The 12,232-nt window shown below is 48.3% G+C and overlaps 1 protein-coding gene across 4 annotated transcripts in view; it reads left to right on the forward strand.

Moving 5' to 3' along the window:
* The first annotated feature begins 523 nt into the window (after window positions 1-523).
* MYLK (myosin light chain kinase) overlaps window positions 524-12,232 on the forward strand; it is a 173,349-nt gene continuing 161,640 nt past the window's right edge. For 3 of the 4 annotated variants that reach the window (XM_027583953.2, XM_027583954.2, XM_027583956.2), the window contains exons 1-2: window positions 526-624; window positions 6,362-6,529. In XM_027583953.2, the coding sequence (XP_027439754.2) occupies window positions 595-624; window positions 6,362-6,529 (198 nt within the window). In that variant the 5' untranslated portion in view covers window positions 526-594. Of the gene's footprint in view, window positions 625-6,361; window positions 6,530-12,232 lie in introns of all 4 variants that reach the window. The other variant, XM_027583955.2, reaches the window with a different exon arrangement.

The following is a 12,232-nucleotide window of genomic DNA, read 5'->3' on the forward strand; positions in this document are numbered from 1 at the left end:
TCCCCATCCGTCTGTTCTCTGGGCTTCCCTCACTCCAGGGATCGTAAGCAGGGCTTCTTTAGCTTAAGGAGGAAAGAGCTGGGTCTCAGGAGGCACATATCCCATGAGCCCTGTGTGGTAATCCCATGCCAGATGTGCCAAGGGGTAAGTGACGTTCCAGGCCAGATGTGGAGCTGGGGGTGTGCCCAGTCCCTCCAAGGGTTCAGCTCTCTGCTTGACAGCGTCCTCCCTTTGCTCCACACTGAGATTGGAATCGGCAGCTCTGAACAAGTAAAAACCTGTGAGCTTCCACTCCTGGTCTCCCTGGGACTCCATTGAGACCTTCTACAGCTGGCAGCCCGGGGTTTCAAAGGTCACCCCAGCTGGGCGGATTAGAACAACAGATCTCCCTGACTGAGTGAAGTTGGCTGCCCGGCAGAAGGCAAGTTGCAACATCTGCGAGCAGAGTCAGGCAGACGCCCCTTAACTTTTCAGTCTAGCTCTGGGCTCCACAGCGTCCCTGGCTCTCCTTCACTGTCTTCCTCCTCAGACGGACGTTGGACAGGATTCTCTGCCGTCCAGTGGTAAAGCGTGGCTGCCCGCGCGTCCCGACTCATGGGAGAGCTGCCCGGGGAAGAGGCCACGGTAAGGCATGTTGGTTCTCGGGTATGTGGCTCTGCCCCACGGTTTGCTCCTGTGGGTCACAGCAAGTCCACCTGGCACAGCCCGCAGCCAAGGAGCAGCTCACTCCGGTATTAGGAGCGATTAGGGAATTGGTCAGGATCTGAGTGCACCGCAGAGAGAAGATTAACACGCAGAGAGCGGAGCTGTCATTGCCTGGGGCCCTCGCACCTGGGTGGTTTGCTGCCTCCCCTGCGGACCAGGAAGGGGGGGTGGGGAGGTGGGGGTGGGTTCAAGGCTGGCTGCCAGGCTGCCAGTGCAGAGCCCGCTGGGAGCCCAGCCCTAGAGGGAAGGTGTGGTATTTCCAGGATGCCTTGCTGCCCGGTTAGGTGCTGAAAGACCAAGATCATTTTGTTTATTTATTTTTATTATTTATTTTTTTAAAAGGTTTTATTTATTTATTTGACAGAGAGAGACACAGCGAGAGAGGGAACACAAGCAGGGGGAGTGGGAGAGGGAAAAGCAGGCTCCCTGCTGAGCAGGGACCCCCCCCCCCCCGGAATGATGACCTGAGCCAAAGGCAGACGCTTAACTGACTGAGCCACCCAGGCGTCCCACTGCGATCATTTTAAATGTATGCACTTTGGGTAGAGAAGGGGACAGCTGGTTTCCCTAAACTTGTTCTGCCATATAACTTCATCCCTAATTTTTAACATTTCTTCTGAGTCTTTTTGCCTCAGAGTTCACTCTCTTCTGGCCATAGTTGAAAATGTTCTTTTCTGGGTTCAAGAAACAATTTCAAGTGCTTTTGATCAAATTAAAGTCAAGTTAACTTAGGGCTGCTTTGGATGATTAATGTTACTTGTGAAAACCTTATTTGGAGGTGAGCTTTGGCCCGAGCATTGTGGGGGGGGCGGCTGCCTCCCTCTCTCTTTGACCCCCTCCTTCATTTTTTTCCTCCTCTTAATTCTCTGTCCTTTGATCTGCATTTAACTCGTATTGAACGAACCCCCCAAGCTGGGTGTGTTTCAAGCCACTGAGCACTGCTCTGTCAGTAGAGAAATTATGGCAGAAGTTAGCCAGCCCCTCTGGTGTTCTCCACTGGAATGTGGTCATCAGGCTGGACTAGAGATTAGAAGGGAATAAGGATGGTTTGGTTTGCTTTATAGTTATTATTATTATTTGAAAGATTTTATTTTTAAGTAATCTCTACGCCCAATGTGGGGGTTTGAACTCACCACCCTGAGATCAATTGTCGCATGCTGCACTTACTGAGCCAGTTGGGCGCCCCTGATTTATTATTATTTTTTGATATAGAACATCCCAATTATGTCAGTAACCATTACTTGTCAATGTGGATGGATTCTGTTTATGCTGCTGATGTCAGTGGGCAGGGCGATGGGCTGAGCGAAGCTATTTGTGTGTCTGGCCAGCCTGGGACTGGGCTATGGTCCTGCTCGCCTGATAGTTAAGTAACTGCCCCCCCACAACCACCTTGTAGGGGACTGGATGTCTCCTGGCTATACTGACTTGCCTGTTCCTTTTCTAACGATGAAGCCAGACCTCCCCTAGGGATAGATGACTTCTGTCTTCTGTGTTCTTGAAGCCAAGCACTTTCCCTTTGATGATAGCATCCAGGCCCTTCAGGAGATTTAGACAGACCTCAGAAGATCTTGGATCAGGGTGATATGCAGAGAGGGTCCTGAGCCTGATGTCACCACTCCTAGTTTTCAGCTCCCCAGAAAGCAGAGGGGGAAGAGTCTCATGTCTTTCAAAGCCAGGCCTGAGAGCAGAAGGGCAGGCACATTCGCTGTCCCCCATCCTCTGTGGAGCTCCCAGGCTTCTGTCTACTTTATCTCCCTTGCCTGGGGACAGTAGGAAATGCCTCGTCTGGGTCATGGGGTGCTCTAGGAGGCCTGCAGGGTAGGACTGAGGTCAGACTTGGTTTTGGTTTCTACTTCTTCGCTCTGTGACCTTGGACAGGGGTTATTTCTGAGCTCTGGTGTCATCATTTGTGAGAGGAGCATAGTCAGAGCTGCCTGGCAGGACTGTGGGGACAGCCCCATTCAGCTGTGCTGCTGGAACAGACATGACAGTGCTGAGTGAGGCTGCTGTGGGCCTCAGGCCTGCCTTCCCTGCCTCCTCACGGAGTTCTGCCATCCTCTTCCTACCGCTGGTCCCAGTAATCCCGCTCAGATGCCCTTGCCCTGAAGGTGACCGGGCCGGACTGGGCTCCTTGCTGTCCTCGATGAAGAGGGCCTGTGTCCTGCAGCGGGGGGAGACCAGCTTCTCTTTGGGAACTGGATGATGACAGTGTTGATCGGCTACTACTGATTGAACCCCTTTCACGCTGCGCTGTGTGTTTTGTGTGTGCTCTCACTCATATCCTCCCTGCAGCCTTCTGAGGCTGATGTTATCACGCCCATTTTACAGAAAAGGAAACTGAGGCCAAGAGACTTGAAGTACCTTGTAGCTTCATGGCTGGAAAGTAGCAGTGCCCCTGGGTTTGTGGCAGGGTCTGAGCCTCATGCTTCCTGAGCCCACCCCTGGCTGAGTGTATCTGTGCCATTGGAGGAGGGCAAAGGGAGCAGTGTTCCCTCTAGGGTGTGGTCTGGGGGGGTTCTGCAGGATTTGAGAACCCCATTCCTTCCCTACCAGCATGTTACCACACTTGGCCACACACACGTAATTGTTCACTGCTCTGTCTCAAACGCCTAACTTGGCACATAGTCGATGTTCAAGAAATCTATTTTAATTGAGTGAATGAATATGTCCTGATTTTTGCCATTAAAATATCACGATGACTTTAAAATGGTTGTGCAGACACAGTGATCGAAATATGGCAAGATGTTAATTGTTGGAGTTAGGCGATGGGTGTTTGAGGTGCTCATTTTATCATTCTTTCTACTTTTCTGTATGTTTGAAATTTTCCATAATAAAACTTAACTTTGAGTTTAAAATTTCTATGTCATTCAATTCCTATCATGATTTTCCTTGTAAACATACACTCGGATAGCCGCCTGATACTCCACTGTGCTCTACCAGTTCTCTGGGTAGACACTTAACTGGGTCTTTCTTTCTGTTTCTACTTCACAGGATTATTTTTCTATTTCTTCTGCTATAAATAATGTGATTAGCATCCTTAGATATAAATTTTGTGCTGCATCTCTGATTCTTTCCCAATAATACATTGCTAGGGGCACCTGTGTGCCTCAGTCAGTTGAGCGTCTGCCTTCGGCTCAGGTCGTGATCCCGGGGTCCTGGGATCGAGTCCCACATAGGGCTCCTTGCTCAGCAGGGAGCCTGCTTCTCCCTCTGCCTCTGCTGCTTCCCCTGCTCATTCTCGCTCTCTCTCTCTCTCAAAAAAAAAAAAATACCTTGTTGAATGTAGGATTTCTGGGAGGAGAGATGGACTTTTTTTTTTCCAGAATCTCTTTGCCAAATTGCCTTCTGGAGAGATCGCACCAATTGATATGCCCCTCCCCCTGAGGTGAGTGTGCCACCTTACCACAGTCTTACTGGCATTTTATGTTATCTTTTTTTTTAAAAGATTTTATTTATTTATTCATGAGAGACAGAGAGAAAGAGAGAGAGAGTGGCAGAGGGAGAAACAGGCTTCCAAGGAGCAGGGAGCCCGATGCGGAACTCGATCCCAGGACCCTGGGATCATGACCTGAGCCGAAGGCAGATGCTTAACCATCTGAGCCAGCCAGGCGCCCTTATGTTATCTTTTTAAATGTCAGTGTGGTCAGTTTTTTTAAAAATATAAGTTCTTACTTTGTACTCTTGGATTCTCATCGAGGCCAGGCAGTGTCCCTTTGTTTAGTGGCCATTTGTTTGTCTTCAGTGAACTGCTCAAGTCATAGCCTCTGCCCATTTATCTGTGGGGCTGTTTCCTTCTTACTGGTAAAGTATTCCAGCCCTTTGTTTTTGCTGCAAACCGTTTATCCCATCCATCTTTCTATGTTACGGGTGGTGTGTTTTGACATGCAGAAAACCTTAATTTCACATGTATATGCTAGTGGCTCTGTTGCTGTCTACCCCAACCTCAGAGCCCCTTGCCACCAGCCAACTATGACTGCTTACAGGGGGCAAGAAGGCCACTGGTTAGGAATAGGAGCTCTGGCGCCAGACGCCTGGGTCCAAGTGCCAGTTCTGGCCCCTACTAAATGCCATGACCTTGGGCAAATTTCTTAATCTTGCTGTGCCTCCGTTTCTAATCCATAAAATGGGGATGATGATATTAACTGTCTCCTAGTGTTTACATGAGGAGCAAATGAGCTGTTATTTGAAAGTGCTTAGAATAGTTCCTGGGGGATGGTAAGTGCTACAGAAGTTTTGCTTATATTGTTATCTACTGCTGTGAACCTGTGAGTCTTATCATTTGGAAAAGATTTTGTTTACATAGCTAATACCCTATCAGCAAAAGAGAAAGCTGAGTTTGTCAGGCAGGGGATGTGCCCTGTTATAAACGAACCCAGGTCTTTGTTACTTTAACGTGAGCTTCAAAAGGCATATCCCTACTTTATTTTTATTAGATGTTATAAATTTAAATAAACTAATTACATGCCCCTGACACCACTGTTCCATGGCGAGTAAGACGTGGTCCCAATCTTGAGCTGGCCCAGCCTGGTGAGGCTCCCACCTGGACTTGGAACTTGGAGCAGGGAGACTAGGGATGCACTCCAGCTGGTGTGTGGGTGTCCACTGACTGCCTGAGGTCTGACCACCAGGCTTCTCTCAACTGCTGCCTGTTTTCCCAGCCTTGTCCTCCAGTCTTTCCCGTGGATTTGAGGAGATCCTCCTTCCCCATCTTTCCAACAAATCCCTTCTCTGTTTATGAGAGCCAGAGTCTATTCTGCTGCTCACCACCAAGAACTCAGATATGTCCGTTACTAATTCCACTTCTGGAATCAATCCTAAGGAAGTCCCTATGTCCCAGCTAATCTGCCAGCCCCCATCAACATCCTGTCTAGTCCCAACTGGGCCCTGTGCCAGGAGCAAAGAGCTTGAGGTAGTCTTGCCAGTGATGCCATCATTTTGCTTTGTCTCTTTGGGCTAGTGACTTACCCTCTCTAGGCTCCCATTGCAAATGGAGGAAATAGCCTGAATAATCTTAGAATGCTCCCTTCTCTGACATTCTGTGACCTGCAAGGCTTTCCACCATCTAGTCCCTAGAAATGGGATGTCCTCCCTAGACGCGCTTCCTTTCCTCCATTCACTCGCCCACCCTCACCTCTCCTCACCTCAGCCAGGATCCTTGCTGCTTTAACCCCAAATTCTTTCCTTTCTGGGAAGATGAATCCTGTTTTTCTTTAGCCTGTGAGCTCTTATGGTTCACGCAAAAGCAGTTTTACTTTCTACCATGAGTGCCTCACTTACTTGTTGATCCTGAAGAGCCAATGACTATTAAATACTGGTTTTAGATGTCAGCTGTAAAAATGCTGAGATCAGCGGGTCCCTCTGTTCTTGCCCCAGCTGCGCCTTTCCTAGAAGTTCTCCGTAGGGTTTGGGGGAGGCGGGCCTGTGGCCCTGGTGTCTGGTGCGGGATGGGCCTCGCCCCGGCAGCCTTGCCTGTGGAGGACACAGAGCCCCTCATTCCCAGAGAGGAGCTCCAGGCCGACCCTGACCTAACGGGGCACCCACTCCCGACAGAACCCACGGCACAGGGGCCCCACCCGCACACGGGGAATGCTGGCCATGCACAGGGATGAGGGGCTGCACTTCTCTCATCTGACCTGGTCTTCCTTCCTGTTTGCAGACCATGGGGGATGTGAAGCTGGCTGCCTCAACCCAGGTTTCTAAAACCTCCGTCAGTGTGGATCACCCGAGAGTCGGTTCCGTGTCCCTGACCGAGGCCCCTGCTTTCATTGTGCCCCCTCGGAACCTCTGCATCAGAGAAGGAGCCACTGCCAAGTTTGAAGGGAGGGTAAGACGCGTGGCTGGAGGGGAGGCCGGAGAGGAGATGGGGCAGGGTTGTCACTGCTTTGGCAGCCCTTTCCCCAGCAGGCTGGATCACGTGGAAGCCTAGTTTTCTTTGGACCCACACATGAAGTGAATATCTATCAGTTTACCCGACTTGTTTGGTTTATGGTTGACTTTGGTCTGTGCTGGAGAACTCGGGGGTGGGAAGGGGCACCGAGACATTTTGCTGTTAACATAGGACATGTTCTGGGTATGTGCTACCTAATTGTAGAAGATGACATGGGCTGGTGGCAGGAACCATATAGCTTGGGTCGAAATATGTGCCCACAAATCTGGACAGTTGAGAAGAGACTGTAATTTTTCTTTCACCTCCTCCCTCAAAGGAGTGTTTCATTAACCAGCCCGCTCGTGTATCCACTTGGTGCATCCAGAGCAGTGCAGTGGAAGATGGGACCCCTTATCAGTTACCGGTTACCTTTTGCTAATGAATACTGGTCTCTTGCTCTTACTGGGCCTCCATTTCTTCTTCTGCAAATTGGGCATGGTAACCCCTTGTCCACCTGTGCTAGAAAGGAGAAGAAGAAGTTGAGGACACTGAAGAACAGTCGTAAGAATACCCAGGTTATGCCCAAGTGGAGAGACTTGTAACGAGCTGCTGGCTCAGGCCATCAGGAAGTCCCATCATCAGCTTGACATGAAGATGCACGTGGACGTCAGGGACATTTGCGAGTATTATTTATCCTGGGTTAATCATGGGGGAACTATCCCAGGAAACACTGTAGAGGCTAGGAGGCTTTGATCTGAGCAGAAGACAGCTGAGGTGATGAGAGATTCATAGGTGGCGTTATGAATCTACAATTTAAGAGCAGGCCCCTGCACACTTGTAGAAGGAAGGGGTCAAGCGCATCCCTCATCCCAGATGACACCAGGCCTTGCCTTTGTTTCAGCACCAGGTTTGGCCTTGTGCAGGATGGCCCTCGCCATGTGGAGAGTGCGCAGGCTGCACTGTGATGCGTGCTCCACGCGGTCCTGTAGTTAAGGCGGGGTTGGCCAGTGGATCTGACCTAACAGTCCTTGTCATAAGGAAGAAGATCGTGGGGAATGTTGGCGACGCTGCAGAGGGGTCTGTTTTCTTCTTTCTGGGCCCTGCCAGAATGAGGGCTCTTTTCTGTTGCCCTAAGTATGGTCCCCACATCCCCACAGCTGGCAGGAAAGAAGCAGTGGAAGAATCCCTGGGGATTTACGCCGTGGAAAGGAGTGGCCTACTGTTACATGCTGCAGTGTGGATGCACACTGAGAAGGCTCTGCTAAGGGAGAGAAGCCAGGCACAAAAGGCCACACTCTGAATGCCTCCATGGGTATGAGATGTCCAGAGTAGGCACAGCTATCGTGGATTGGTGATTGCAGGGGCCAGGGAGAAAGGGTAGGGACTGACTGCTAATGGGTAGAGGGTTCCTCCTGGGGACGATGGAGATGTTCTGGAATGAGATGGCGATGGTGGCTGGACCACTCTGTGAAGGTGTTATAAAACACTGACTTTATACTTAAAAGATAAAATATAAAAAATGAACTTGAAAAAATGGCCTAGCAAAACTGATCTCATCTCCAGTACCTTCCCTCCTGCCCTACTGCCTTGGAGAGATGAACTCCTTCTCAAATTCTGGCAGACATGGAGAGGAAGAGAGGACTTAGCTTCCTCTGTAGCATGGTGGTGCTTCTGCTTCCTTTGCTGCCTTTGGAGGTCACCAAGGGACCATGCCCTTGAGTTATTTGCTTTGGAACTTCGTAGAATGAGCCCTGGCCCAGGCATCAGCACACTGAGCTCTTTGTAGCTCGGCCATCCTCTTGTTGGCTTCACACCTTCTATGGACCTGGGTTTCCTTATCTGAGAAGAAACAACTCATGGTTTCTGTATTTCTGTCCTCCAGGAATGTGAAAAGAAAATGAATTGAGGAAGAAAACAGTAAAACCACTTCCTAAAGTTAAAAAGTATAGTAATATGGTAGTTTTTTAATGAGGTAAAATTAACACAACATAAATTGAACCATCATAAAGTAAACAATTCAGTGGATTGAAAGCATTCACAATGTGGACTGCAGCGCTCTTAAAGTACAGCATTCTCTGAGGATTTTATTTTGCTTATATTGATGATAGTTAACTTTCTATACTGCATGTGGTTTATATGTCAAAAGGAATGCATTCCTTAGAAGTCAGCCTGCAGAGCTACTTTACCCCTTCCAACCTGCCTGGAATTAATGCAGAACAACACCCTGGCAGCATGCTGGTGGAAGATAGTTCCAGAGAGATCTTAGATGGGAGGGTCGGGCTCCATCCGAGAGCTTGCAAACGGAAATGCAGAGGCTGTCTTCAAAAGTGCTCTTAAACTAGCATGCTGCAAGTGTGTATGATACCAGACCAAAAGGCACAGAGGGCTGTTTTGCATTAGGGAAGAGCCACTTCAGAAGATTCCGGAATGAGGATGCTGGTTGTTTTTGCTACCAGAGGCGCAGTCGAACAGGGAGTGTTCCTGACCTGATGCCCTCAGAGAAGGGAGAAGTAAGGTGGTGTTAACCTGGAGGGATGTGGGCTTTGAGCAGGAGTTGCTAGTTATAAAAGACTGAGCTCTAAACAGGGTTACCCACTGAGTGTAGCCAGTGGTTCTCTGCCTCCAGTGCATGTTACCCTTCACTGCTGCAGCCAGTTGACCCTGCAGACCTCTCCCTCCAGGTGCTGGGGTCCATCCTGTTCCAGATGCTTATTCTGCACCAAACCAGTCCTTGTGTCTGTCACAGTGACCTCGGGATCTCAGCTCTTCATTAACTGGGCTCTTGCAGAATCTCTTTTGAATGAGTGACTTTTTAAAATTAAGCCTTCAAGCTACTGCTTAAGCCCAGGCTGGTGGCCATTGCAGCAGGCATGAACCCTTCTCTTCTTTGTGGCAGCCCCCAGGAGCTCCATCTACTCCCCTCTGTAAAGTTGCCATCACCAGCTCAAGTCCTAACGCCTGGTGTGGAGGGTCCTGGGATGTGCCAGCTTCTTCTGAATAGGGCACAAGGACCCTCCCATCACTGCAGAGAAAAACAGTGGCTACCAGGATGTGAGAAAGTTATAAAGGTTTGCTTCCTGCTGCCTTCTGAAGCTGGTAATTAGAAGTTGGTTCAAATTTGTACTTTTTGTTTTTATTCCTTCAAGAGATAAAATTGTTGCTGCCCTGCCCTCATTTCCTTATTATACCTATATTTATAGGCTAAGGATTTAATGAGCCCTTTCCTCCAATAAAGCCTCTCTTTCTATCAAGAAAGATGACATTGGGTGACATTAAGGTGGGACCACAGATAACCCTTGTGGCTCATGTCTTATTCTGAGAAGCTCCAAACTACAAGTTGTTCAGCTCTGTACGTCTCAGTACCTCACATCCATTAGGGCTTTTCCACTTTATGGCAGACCCTTTGGACAGCCAACACATAACCCATTACCAATTCCCTTTGCCCTTGACCTTTTCTACTCTAGAAGCCATTGTGGAGTCTTTCTTTCCAGCTAGAGGTGGCTCAGTGACACATTTTGGCTGAAGCTGGCTATGGAATTTCTGGGACAGCTCCTGCTTTTCTGATTAAAAAAAAAAAATCACTGGTGCTCTCATGTTCCACCCCTCCTCTGCTTCCTGCCTTCAATGCAGGTAATGATGTCTGGTGCTCAATAGCCATATTAAAACCTTGAGGCAACAAACCAAAACATTGAGGATTGACCAGCAACTAAGAGACAAAAAATCCTAGGGCATAAACACTTTTTTAGATAGGATCTTTGGTTGTGGTTATTCACACAGGAAATTTTACAAAAATGCATTCCTAACTGATAAACTCCCAATGAGATGCTTGTGGAGTTATTATCTCTTTAACTGATGAGAATAAATAGGGATGAAGACATAGCACAGAGAAGAATGAAAAACTTTCAGATCAGACAGAGAAAGATAAATACTATATGATCTCTCTTATATATGTGGAATCTAAGAAAAAGAAAAAGAAAAAGAGACAACCAGAGTCATAGATACAGAGAATCAGATTGGTGATTGCCAGAGGTGGGGGTGGGGTGTGGGCAAAATGGATAAAAGCAGAAAGGTACAAACTTCTAGTTATAAAATAAATAAGTCACAGAGATGTCACGTACATCATGGGGACTATAGTTAACACTACTGTGTTGTATATTTAAAAGTTGCTAAGAGAGTTGATCTTAAAAGTTCTGTCACAAGAAAAAAAATTATAACTGTGTTGTGATGGATGTTAGATTTAATGTGGTGATCATCTCACAATATATACATATATAGAATCATTTTGTTATATACCTGAACCTAACATAATGTCATAGGTCAGTTATATTGCAATAAAAAAAGAAAAAGAAAAAGAAAAAAACCCTCTTTCAGACTCTTACCAAATCGACCAATAGTGATGGGAGTACCTTACTCTGAGTTGAAGGTGGCCCGGCAATTAAAGCATTCTAGAATTCATTCCTCCCTGGCTCTGGCCATCTGGCCTGAACTGACAGGGTCTAGGATCTATGAGAGGAAGTCAACCATATGGGGTTAGGAGGTGAGTTAATATCATGTAACTGTTAATGACATTTTCTATAATGTCATTATAGAAAACCCACTATGCAATCAGCGTCTGTTGATTAAGCCAAAGCTGCCTGCCTTTTAAAAATTTTTCTTGGCTCTGTCAACTGGAGATTATAGGTTTAAGAACTCATAAAACTTTGGATCTGCATCTCATCAGTACTACCTCTAGACCCAGGCAACCTGAGCCCACATTCTAGAAACCCCTGTTCCTTCATCTGGCTATACCCTCACCTCACAGCAAGGGATCTGTCTGCCTAAGGGTTGCCGGCTAGAGCCACACCATCCCCCATGTTCTGAGCACCTGGGATCCCAGAGTTGTCTGCCAAATGACCCTGAACCCACTCCAATGCCTGTGTGGGCCTCTTCCCATGAGAAAGCCTGCTAGGCATGAACAGGGTGGTCAGGGGGCAGCTGTTTGCTTGGGGGAACAAGACAGTGGATGTAACTCGGATGTGGGGCTCTGTTGTCTGCCCACAGGCATAGGGGGATCCCAACAGTGCAGGATGCCTTGAGGGTGAGAAGAGTAGTACGCCGGACTGTGCCACCGTGGGTCGGCATCGCTGGGCCTAGGTGCTGGGGCCTCTTTGCGTAGATACCCGGGGCCACACCAGTGCCAGGGGCTGACAGAAACTCCTCCGCTATTCTTTTGCCCATAAAGGTGGCTAACGCGCCGATAGGCCACTTCCCCTGACACAGAGTCAATTGTGAAAGGAGCAAGATGGTGGGGAAATACATTGAAATGACTGGAGATTTCTTCCCCTCTGCCCTGGAATTGATTCTTATCAGAAAAAGCAAACATGGTGATAGGCCCTGGCTGTGCTGTGAATCAAATGAGCCAATGCTTTAGTGACTCTTGAGAAGTCCAGCCCAAATGAGGCTTCCCTCCAGACCAAGGGGCTCGGTGATCACTGAAGTGGGCTTTACAGGGAAGGGCCAGCCCCACCTCCTCAAGGCATGTTTCTGTTGAAGCTGTGGAGGGTGGAGGAAGGGAATAGAGAAGACCTGACCCATGAGAGCATGAGTAATTCCTCAATTTCCACTTCAGCCAACAGTAGTATCCCTCCCGCACCAACTTCTTCCCAGTTCACTTATAACTTG

The sequence above is a fragment of the Zalophus californianus genome, chromosome 1 (assembly GCF_009762305.2).
Source record: "Zalophus californianus isolate mZalCal1 chromosome 1, mZalCal1.pri.v2, whole genome shotgun sequence".
Classification (NCBI taxonomy): domain Eukaryota; kingdom Metazoa; phylum Chordata; class Mammalia; order Carnivora; family Otariidae; genus Zalophus; species Zalophus californianus.